Consider the following 12081-nt stretch of genomic DNA (forward strand, 5'->3'; position numbering starts at 1 on the left):
CGTTTTATACAATTAACGTGTATCTCTTGCAATAAAATTTTCAATTTAAGCTTTTATTTACTTGATATGGATGTGTAGTAAATGACTAAATTTTAGGATTAAAAAAACTACATTTTAGGATTTGACAAAAAATGACAACCGTCACACATAAAATTTGAAAAAAAGAACAACATCAACAACACCAGAAAGGAAAAAACACAAAAAAAAGGGGAAAAAAATGTGGATGGTTAGATACTAAATTTTAGGATCTTTTTAGGAGCATTTCCTTTAAAAAAAATCTTATTAATTTACTGTAGGGTCACGGTTCGAGGTCCAGGCCCAACAATTACGGGGTTTTGGCCGAAGGAGCCCTAGACAATGAATTTGTAGAGAGTGGGTTACAGAACTAGGCCCTAATGAAGTGCGTACTAGTTAACTTTGGGCCATACAACAATCGAAAGTAAGAAAATCTCCTTCATGTCCATTAGATATATGGTCCGAGGAGACGTATTGGGGCAGAATGTGCTAGTCTTCAATGTTGGGAAATTTGTCTCTAGAGGACTAATAGCCTCAGCTCCATAGGTCATCGAAAAGGGGGTTTCCCCTGTGGACCTGCGTGGCGTGGTGCAGTATGTCCACAAGACATGGGGCAGTTCCTCTACCCACCTTCCTTTCGCGTCATCTAACCTCTTTTTCAACCCATTTACTATGGTTTTATTGACGACTTCAGCTTGTCCATTCGCCTGTGGGTAAGCCGGTGTGGAGTAACTATTGGAAATTCCCAACTTGCTACAATATCTTCTGAAAGCTTTACTATCAAATTGGAAACCGTTATCCGAGATTAGGGTGTAAGGGACTCCGAACCTAGTGACGATATTTTTCCAAACAAATTTCTTGGCATCAACGTCTCTAATGTTTGCCAGCGGCTCAGCCTCGACCCATTTTGTGAAATAATCCGTGCCGACAAGAAGAAACCTTTTGTTCCCTACTGCTTTAGGAAATGGTCCTAGGATGTCCAGGCCCCACTACGCGAATGGCCAAGGGCTGGACAGGGGATTAAGGGTTCCGCCTGGTTGATGTATATTCGGGGCGAATCTTTGGCATTGGTCGCACTTCTTCACATATTCCTGCGCCTCTTTCTGCATGCTCGGCCACCAATAACCTTGTGTTATGGCCCTATGGGACAGGGACCTACCCCCCGTATGACTCCCACAAATTCCTTCGTGCAATTCCTCCAGGATAAGTTCAATGGCATCTGGGTGCACGCATTGCAAGTACGGTCCTGAGAATGAGCGCTTATACAGTTTGGAGTCCTCGGATAGCCAGAATCGAGAAGCCTTTCTTCTAATCTTGTCAGCCTCGTTCTTATCTTTTGGTAAGGTGTCGTTCTTTAAGAATAGTACTAGAGGATCCATCCAACTAGGCCCTGCCCTGACGCTGTGAACCCATACTAAGTTGGTTCTCGCCATCGTTGGGTTGTATAGATCTTCTACTAGTATGACCCGAGGAAGTGGTTGAGCCGAGGAGGTGGCGAGCGTTGCAAGGGAGTCAGTGTGGGTGTTCCCGCTCCTGGACACGTGCACTAGATTGATGTGATCGAAATGCGCCCGCAAGCGCTTGAATTGGACTAGGTACTCTTGCATTCTTTCATCCCTCGCCTCCAATTCCCCATTTACTTGTCCCACGACAAGTCTTGAGTCCGAGAACATGTTTATGGATTTCCCACCCAGTTTCTAGATCATTGACATTCCTTCCAATAATGCCTCATACTCTGCTTTGTTATTCGTGGCGGAGAAGCCCAGCCTTAATGATTTTTCGATGGTAATCCCCTCGGGGGAAACCAGGACGAGCCCCACCCGTGAGCCCCTTTGGTTGGCCGTGCCGTCAATGTGTGCTTTCCAATAAGTGGGCTCTTGCTAAGAGACTGTGCCGATCAGTTTTTCGTCTGGGTTTAGTGGCCCTCCTCCTCCTTCTGGAGTGGGTTCAGCAAACTCAGCTACCAAATCCGCGAGAACTTGCTCCTTCACAGCGGAGCGAGGCATGTACCTAATGTCGAAGGCACCCAGAATCGTCCCCCACTTTGTTATTTTGCCCGTGTAGTCGGCACTCCGGAGTATTGATCTGAGCGGAAGTTGGGTTAGTACAACAACGGTATATGCCTGGAAATAGTGGAGGAGCTTTCGCGTGGCCTGCACGATTGCCAAGACGGCCTTTTCGAGGGGGAGGTAACGGATCTCTACCTCGTGCAACGATTTGCTTACGTAGTAGACGGGCTGTTGTGTGCCGTTGTCTTCCCGGATCAGCACTAAACTCACTGCGTAAGGAGCTACCGCAATATAGGCGAATAGCACCTCGTCTGCTTCAGGACTGGACATGATTGGTGGCCAAGTCAGGTATTCCTTAAGCTGCTGAAAGGCTAAGGCACACTCTTTAGTCCACTCGAAGCCTTTCCACTTGTTTAATAAGAGGAAGAAAGGCCTGCACCTGTCCGTCGAGCGGGAGATGAAATGGTTTAAGGCAGCAATCATGCCAGTGAGTTTTTGGACTTCTTTGGGGTTTCGAGGAGGCTGCAAGCTATGGATAGCTCTAATTTGGTCGGGGCTAACTTCAATGCCTCTATGGGTCACCATGTAACCTAAGAATTTCCCTGACCCCACTCCGAATGAACACTTGGACGCATTCATACACAGCCTGTACTTTCTCAGAATTCCAAAGACATCGTCGAGGTTTCTGACGTGGTCGGACACTAACTTGCCCTTCACCACCATGTCATCTATATAGACTTCGATGCTCTTACCCATAAGTAGTTCAAACATCCTGGTCATCATCCTCTGGTAGGTCGACCCGGCATTCTTCAAGCCAAAGGGCATTTACCTTGTAATGGTAGTTTCCAATGGGGGTGACAAAAGCCATTTTTTCTTGGTCCTCGGCAGCCAGGGGTATCTGATGGTAGCCTTGGAAGGCGTCCAAAAAACTCATTTGAGGGTGTCCCACGGTCATGGTAGCCTTGGAAGGCATCCAAAAAACTCATTCGAGGGTGTCCCACGGTCGAATCCACCAATTGGTCTATCCGCGGCATAGGGAAAGGATCCTTCGGGCAGGCCTTATTCAGGTCTGTGAAGTCCACGCAGACCCGCCATTTCCCACTCTTCTTCTTCACCACGACTGTGTTGGCCAGCCATTCGGGGTAGAATACCTCCTTGATAGCCCCTGCTTTCTTCAATTTTATAACCTTCTCTCTCACCGCATCTGCATACTCTTTCGACAGTCGCTGAGGAGGTTGCTTCTTAGGTGTTACAGCCGAGCTAACATTAATGTGCTGGCAAATGAAATCTGGATCGACCCCCGGAGCCTCATAGGCGTCCCATGCAAACACGTCCACATTCTGTCTGAGAAAGTCAATTAGTGTTTCCTTCTCTTAGGGCGGTAGTTCTGAGCAGACCTGAAAAATTCTTTCCGGGTCGGAGCCCACAAGAACTTTCTCAAAATCCTCACAACTCGCTTCCTCGGTGGGTCCCTCACTACCCGAGGCCAGGGCCAGGGTCGTTAATTGCTATAAGCCGTTCTCGGCTGAGGTGGAGGGCTCAGTACTCGGTCGTCGTGAGATGGCTGACACCATGCATTGCCGGGTCATGGCTTGGTTCCCTATTACTTCTTTCACTCGACCCTCCGACGGATACTTCACCTTTTGGTGTAAGGTTGATGACACAGCCCCTAGGGCGTGAAGCCACGGTCTGGCTACGATGGCAGTGTAAGGGGAGTATGCCTCTACCACTATGAAGTCCACCTCCACTACGTCCGAGTCTGTTTGTATAAGCAGCCTAATCATGCCTTTTGGAGTGACGGTTTTTCCTTCGAAACTCACTAAAGGGGAGTCGTATGCTGTCAGGTCCTCTGGTTTCAGCTTCAGCCCCTTGTACAAGTCGGGATACATTACTTCCACGGCGCTGCCCTGATCGACTAGCACCCTCTTCACGTCATATCCCCCAATCCTGAGCGTGACGACTAGGGCATCGTCGTAGGGTTGGAGGGTTCCCAGTTTGTCCTCATCAGAGAATCCGATTAGGGGCGTGGCCATCCCTCTAGCCCTCTTGGACTCCCAGTCGTCAGCTTTAGCGGAGAGCCGGCCCACCGACATTACTCTGAAAGGATGGGAGCCGGTCCTTCCTGGTGTGACGAGAATGACATTTATTGTGCCAATGGGTGGTCTCAATGTGCTTTTCCTTGTTTTGATGTTCGACTGCTCCTGCCATCCAACAGGGTGATGTAACAGATGTCTCAACTTCCCCTCTCGGACAAGCCGGTCCAAGTGGTTTTTCAAATTCCTGCAATCATCGGTGGTGTGGCCCGGCTCTTGGTGATACTCGCAATACATATTCTGGTTATGTTTTGCAGGGTCGCCTACCATCCTGCTTGGCCATTAAAAGAACGGTTCGTTCTTCACTTTCTCTAGGATCTTATGTAATGGTTCTCGGAACACAGCATGGACTGCCTGTACTCCTGTGGATCCAGATTGCTCCGAGTAATCCCTTCTCGGCCGGTTATTGTTATTAAAGCGGTCTAACCTGAAGTCCCTCCTCTCCTGAGGTCTTCTTCGACTCTCTTGTACTTGTCGATTCTATCCATGAGTTGGCGCACGCTAGTGACCGGTTTCCCAGTTAGGGACTTTCTTAAATCATGCTCTGTCGGTAGGCCCCTCTTGAATGTGCTAATGGCGACGTCATCGTAATTTCCCTCTATCTCATTATATATTTCCCAATATCTGTCTGAGTAGGCCTTCAGGGTCTCTCCTTCTCGCATGGACAAGGACAGGAGGGAATCTAGGGGCCGAGGGACTCTGCTGCTAGTTATGAAGCGAGAACCGAAAGCCTGTGTCAGTTGCTTAAAAAAGTTTATGGAGTTTGGCTTGAGGCCATCGAACCATCTCATCGCCATGGGTCCCAAGCTGGACGGAAACACTTTGCACATCAACGCCTCATCCCTGAAATGGACTGCCATCCTCTGGTTAAACTGGCTCATGTGCTCTACTGGGTCTGTTCGACCATTATATATAGCAAAAGCGGGTTGGTGGAACCGTCGAGGAAGCTTAGCCCCCTCTATCCTACGCGTGAAGGGTGACTGGGAGATGCGGTCCAGGGCCTTACTCATGGTGTCGTTTGCTAGGCCCTGGTAAGACGGGCTTTTGTAGCTGTGTTTGCAAGGTTGCTCTTTCTCGTAGGAAAAGGTTTCACTTGGCGGGGTTCTCGATCTCCGTCTGTACTCATTGTCCTCCTCATCGCTAGTGTTCGAGCTGGGGGAAGGACGCTTTCTCTGTGCTCGGCGCAACTTCTTCTTCAAGTCGTCGATTTCTTGTTGTAGATCCCTATGATCGTTTCTCTTATGGGATGCATGACCTTTCCCTTTGGAGCGACTCCTGCTCGTGTGGGAGGTGTTTACACTATCCTCTCGTTGCTTGTCTTGATCTCTCTCCCGTTCGAGATTCAAGAAGTTGACTTGCCGTTGGGAGTCTGCGTGTCCCATTTGGCGCAGACCTAATCTTTCCATTTCTAGCGGTTTCACTTATCAAGGCATGAGTTCTCCCCACAGACGGCGCCAATTGTAGGGTCACAGTTCGGGGTCCAGGCCTAACAGTTATGGGTTTCTGGCCCAAGGGCCCCAGACAATGAATTTGTAAAGAGTGGGTTACAGAACTAGGCCCTAACGAAGTGCGTGCTAGTTAACTTTAGGCCATACAACAATCGAAAGTAAGAAAATCTCCATCATGTCCATTAGATATACGGTCCAAGGAGACGTATGGGGTGTATATCTGTCTCTAATCAAAGGCTATGGTTCTTCTCTTCTTCTTCTGTTCTAAGTTCCTCCATTTTTTCCGGTCCCCTTCTTCATGGGGACTCCCCTCTCTTATACAGCCCCCTGGAAGTCATCAGAACCTTACACTTGTTGATCATCTAGACCTTCACTTGAGTGTCCGTCCCATCGGACATCTCCCCCATCTTTCTGTGAGTTGTAGTAGCCAAGGTAACACTGTTTGCAAGTCCTTTCCACATTAATGCGGCCAGGAAAGTAGCTGCCATGCATTTAATGTGGTAGCTGTAGTCTCTCCATCGACATCCTACACTTTCTTCCCTCTTACGGGCTTGTGAGACTCATCCCCGCTACTAATACTTGTTGGAGCGAATCTTTATTGCTGGCAGAGTGCATGTTTGAGTCATATTTGGTACATCCAAGGAGACATTCCCCTCGGAACGCCCTTTCAACAATTTTGGGCCCATAAGAATTGGGCCGGGAGCCCTACTAGTACCCACACCTTCTCCTCGAACGTGGTCGAATTCTGTATGGGGCCCAAGGCCCATTGTATGATCTGGGGACTTTATCCCTGCATTTACTATTCCATAGAAAATGTTACGTACCTTATAAAATACAATATAAATATTGATAATGATAGTTTGTCAATTTCAAACTCATTGGATACTCACTAATGTAAAAATTAGTAGAAGCATCCAAATCCCAATCCAAAAATGCAAGCCATGTATCAGTATGTCCCACATAATTAAGGGTATTTTTTTTTTATGGATAATTAAGGGTACTTTAGTAAAGAAGAGATTAAAATGTTTTAACGTAAAACAACAATAATTTTCTTTCAAACTGCAGCACCTCTTTCCATATTTGTTTGGTATAATATTTATATCCGGTAAAGTGAGAAATTAAATGTACATTCAAATCCTTTAAATACCCTTAAAGACTTTCATCTTCCTTATCACCTCCACAGCTCTCAACTTCTAAACTCACTAAGCCACATCTTCTGTCTCTTACACTTACACACATACACACAAAGTTACAAACAGACACATTATTTTCTCATCCAAATTAACCAAAATGGCATGGTTTTGTTTTAAAGTGTGTGAAATGAGTACGGAAAATTTAATCTAATTTTAACTATAAATGATTTTGTGAAATAAAGTAAACATTTTCTAAATTATATTTTCGTCATATTGATTTAACAAATCATAACCTAAATTTAAATATATTCTCAAAACTTCTACCTAAAATAATAATTTAATAATTTTAAGAAGTGTAACTTATTTCTCCTATTTTACTAAAAATTTATCACAATTACACATATTATTACAATTCTTGCATGTGATTAATTTGTTCAAAATTAGTTCACTTTATTGAGGTTTTAATACACCCTATTTGTGACAAGGAAAAATCTATTGATTATTGTGTATGTTTACGCAATGGCCACTATAAATTTAATTTAGGTGAAAATGCAAAACTAACCCTCTAACTTTCACATTTTTTTTATTTCAATCCTCTAACTTTCAGTTTTGTCAATTCATTCCTCTAACTTTTAATTTTTGTCAATGCAGGATTCCGTTACAACTCAGTTAGTGACTGCTGTTAAAACTCCTGAAACACCGTTTTGCATTTTTTTTTTTAATTCGGAATTAAAATAAATAAGAAAAATCTAGAAAAAAAAAAAAAAAAAAAAAAAAAAAAAAAAAAAAAAAAAAAGAGAAACTTCCCCTGAAATCAAAACAGATCAAAGAAAAATCTAACACAAAACCCAGAAAGAAATCAAAACCAAAATGTAAAAAACATTAAAATCAAGAAACTAGGCCAACAAGATGCTTTCCATGAAGGAGAGAGTGATACTGGTAATGTAAACTTTACACTTGAAATTTACATTACTTTATTAATGGCAAATTGGTATCAATATTTATTAATGACCCAACTTTTTTATCTTACATTTAGGAAATGTTGGACATAGAACCATTCTACCTTCATCATTTGTCCTAGCCCACGCGATATGATCCAACGATTTCAAGATGCAATGTCATTGGTTCAAAAGTTTAGGAAGCCAGATTTATTCATCACAATGACGTGTAATCCAAGATGGGAAGAAATCCAAAATGAGCTTTTACCTACACAAACCGCACAAGATCATCCAGACTTCCTTGCAAGAGTTTTCAAATCGAAATTTGAAGAATCGAAGGATGATATTGTGGTCAAGGGGGTTCTTGGAAGAGTTATTGTATATATGCAGGTCTTTGAGTTCCAAAAAAGGGATTTACCACATGCACATATGCTTATAATTCTCGATGAAGATGATAAATTGCATAATCTAGAGAATTACGATCCAGTTGTTAAAGCAGAAATACCGTGTAAGGAGGAACAACCTCAGTTACATAAAGCTGTTCTGAAGCATATGATACATGGTTCTTGTGGAGTACAAAATCCAAGATCATCGTGCATGAAAAATGGGCTATGTAAAAAATGATACCCAAAGCCTTTCTTGCCAGAAACCTACCAAGGCAATAACTCATATCCTGTTTACAAATGATATGATACTAATAATCTCAAGCCAATGAATGATCATTGCAGGATTATGGTAGACAACACTTGGGTTGTTTCATATAATCCTTGGTTACTGCTGAAATATAAGTGCCATATTAATGTTGCAATATGTTGCAATATCAAGAGTGCAATGTACTTATATAAATATGTGTATAAAGGCCCAGATCGTGTCTCTATGGAAGTTAGACTAGGCCCAAATTATGATGAGGTCCAATAGTACATTGATGCAAGATGGGTATGTGCTCCAGAGGCATGTTGGAAGATATTTTCTTTTCCTATGTATCGAATGTACCCTAACGTCTTTGGTTTGCAAATTCATCTTCCAGATAGACAATAGGTATGTTTTAGACCACATGAACTTATTGCTAATGTTTTGGAGTGAAGTAAAAAAACAATGCTCACTGAATTTTTTTATATGAATATGATTGATCATTATGCATGAAATTATCTATATAGAGAGTTCCTTGAGCATTATTGTTGGAATTATAAAAACAAAACATGGACATGAAGAAGATCTCATAAAAAAATTATGGGCAAGATATATACTATTTCTCCATTTGATGGAGAGAAGTTCAATCTGCATGTTCTTCTTAATCGTGTCAAGGGGCCAACAGGATTTGATGATTTATTGACTGTGAATGTGATAACCTATCCAACTTTTAAGTAAGCAGCTGAACAAAGGGATTTACTAGAGAATGATAACAGCATACGACAGTGTCTACTTAAGGCAAGAGATATTCGAATTCCATCAGCTTTAAGAAGATTGTTTGCAACAATATTGGTATTTTGTTTACCAACTGGAGTAAGAGAATTGTGGAATGAGTTCTATCCATATATGGTAGAAGATTACCCATCAACATCTGTTACAACAGAGACACATCGTACAAATAAACTTCTCAATGATTTAGCGGCATTACTCTTGCAATATGGAAAGCATATTACAGAGTACGATTTGCCAATTTTCAATTGGAGAATGTGACAATGATTTAGCTGTACCAAGACTGATACAAGATGAGCTAACTATTCCTAATGTAGATGAAGAACTCACTTTAATTGAGAAGTTGAATAACGACCAGAGAGTTGCATATGAGACAATTATAACAGTTATTGATTGTAAGGAAAGCATGATATTCTTCGTCGATGGGCCAGGGGGAACTAGGAAAACATTTTTGTATCGCACAATATTGGCAACCTTGAGAAAAGCCGGTCACATTGCAATTGCCACAGCTACATCTGGCATAGCAGCAACATTACTCCCTGGTGGAAGAATAGCGCATTCCAGGTTTAAGATTCATTTAACTCCCGATGCTTCATCTCCTTGCTCAATAAGTAAACAATCAAATTTAGCTGAACTTATTAGACGTGCCACCATAATTATTTGGGATGAAGCCCTAATGGTAAATTGACTTGCACTTGAATCTTTAGATAGAACATTTAGAGATATTTTGGAAGTAAATTTACCTTTTGGTGGTAAGGTGCTAATTTGGGTAGAGATTTTCGTCAAGTACTTCCGGTTGTTCCAAAGGGTACAAAGGCAGAAATGATTGATGCATGCATAGTCAAGTCCCCATTATGGAAAGATGTCAAAGTGTTACATTTGAAGTAGAATATGAGATCTATCAACAATGAAGAGTCTGCTTAGTACATACAACACATTGGTGATGGGAATGAACCATATATAATGGATGATTTGATTAAACTACCCCCTTCAATGGCAATGCAATGGGAGGGTCAGCATTCTATATACAACTTGATTGATCAAGTTTTTCCAAGTTTGCAAGAACATGCCAATGATGCAAGGTATATGGTTGATAGGGCTTTGCTAACACGTACAAATGATGATGTTGAACAGCTTAATTCAAAGATAATTTCTCAGTTTCCAGGAGATGAGTTTATGTTACATTCTTTTGATGAGGTTGAAGGAGATACGCAACATCTATATCAACAAGAATTCCTAAATTTTTTATCTCCAGGGGGTTTACCACCACATATATTAAGGCTAAAAAATGGTGCTCCAATTATGTTGTTGCGCAATATAGATCCAAAAGCCGGATTATGTAATGGTACAAGATTGATATGCCATGGATGTTTTAACAACATAATTGATGCTGAAATTTTGACTAGACAATATGTAGGTACACACGTTTTTTTGCCAAGAATCCCTGCAAAGACAACAAAAAATGTACACTTGCCATTTGTAATGATCAGACAACAATTTCTTGTATGTTTGAGCTTTGCACTTACAATAAACAAAGCGCAAGGTCAGACAATTCCAACTGTTGCAATTTATCTTCCTAATCATGTTTTTAGTTATGGCCAATTATTTATGGCGTTGTCAAGGGGAGTCTCCCAATCCACCACAAAACTATTGGTGCAAAAAGGAAGAATACCTAAGGAGGAATGTGTTCACACAAGAAATATTGTATATAAAGATGTTGTGTTCCTTTCATCATAGGTATTAATTAACAATTGAAAAGAACTATCTTACATATAGATTTATTTTAATAATTTACAAATTTTAATGGTTATGCTATCTTTGTTTTAATATTTCATTTCTTGAAGTTTTTTATATATACAATTAATTGGTAAGATGAAGGATGCCCAACTCAAATGTGAGGATTGAGTCCACTATGCTAAATAATGGAATGCATGCTGTTTTTACTGCTCATTGGGAGAAGTGGAATCAATATCAAACATGGAGGCCATTGATAACAAGGTATATTTCTTCTTAATGATATCTTTAATCAGCATCCCTTTCTATTGTTTTATCAAAATTAATATTAAAAATGTCATGCTGTGTACGGGTTAGGTTCGAAAATTGCAAGTTTATTCACCTGGTTGGGGATTCACTGTTCGAGCTGACAAGAAAGAGCTTTGGAAAGAAGTGAAACGAGTTTTAGAGTCACAAGAATTGGAAAGGTGTTTTATGCTATTTTTTAAAATAGGAAAATAACTAATTGATAATCTTAATATACAAACATTTTTTTTCTTCATTTTGAAGTTCCAAGAACAAAGACAAACAACAAATCACTATCAAAAGCAATGAGGTTTCCAACATTTATAAGAATAAAGACAAAAGGAAAAATGAAGGATGATGTGTTCTCTAACACTCATGCCAACAGAGACAAACGGAAAATGAAAATCAAGGACAATGTGATTTCCAACATCCAAGAGCAAAAAAAGATACGAAGAAAAAAAAAAAATCAAGGACGATGCAATCTTCAACACCCAAAACAGTAAAGACAAAATGAAAATGAGAGTCAAGGACGATGCGATAACAAAGCAGGTACAAATCATTACCACGTCTACTTTTAAAAAAAAATTAATTACATAGTTTTTACATAATTTTTTTTTTAAAAATTTGGTAATTAAATGATAGTTCTTCAAGTCCCAAGCTAAATTAAACCATTTTACATACATGGAGGTATGCAATATCATAACAAGGTGAGTCCAAATATTTCATTTTACAAGTTTATGTTTGATGTTTATTGTGCTTATTATTATTATGTACGTTTTAAAGTCTCTATTAATAACACAAACTAACAGATTTTGTATCATAGGTTTATGGCAAATGCTACTGGAAAGCAATTAGAATGTGAAACAAATAGCATTGCTCCACCAACTTCTCCACCGTAGCCGACATAATATTAATAAGTTCACCTATTCCATGTTTCAGATGTAGTGCACTATTTTATAGTTTTACCTTATGTAAATATTTCAGTTTACTACATTGATCCATCAACT

The 12081-nt window shown here is 40.9% G+C and overlaps 1 protein-coding gene across 1 annotated transcript; it reads right to left on the minus strand.

Moving 5' to 3' along the window:
* Positions 1–3532: 3532 nt before the first annotated feature.
* LOC115980995 lies at positions 3533–4387 on the minus strand. Its single transcript, XM_031103184.1, has one exon. It carries the CDS (start codon positions 4385–4387, stop codon positions 3533–3535), a length of 855 nt encoding a protein of 284 aa, XP_030959044.1.
* Between the last annotated feature and the right edge of the window lie 7694 nt (positions 4388–12081).

This window comes from Quercus lobata, chromosome 3 (genome assembly GCF_001633185.2).
Source record: "Quercus lobata isolate SW786 chromosome 3, ValleyOak3.0 Primary Assembly, whole genome shotgun sequence".
Classification (NCBI taxonomy): domain Eukaryota; kingdom Viridiplantae; phylum Streptophyta; class Magnoliopsida; order Fagales; family Fagaceae; genus Quercus; species Quercus lobata.

Coding starts and splice junctions, on each gene's coding strand:
- LOC115980995 (XM_031103184.1), bottom strand. CDS start 4,387: ATGGTAGGCGACCCTGCAAAACATAACCAGAATATGTATTGCGAGTAT.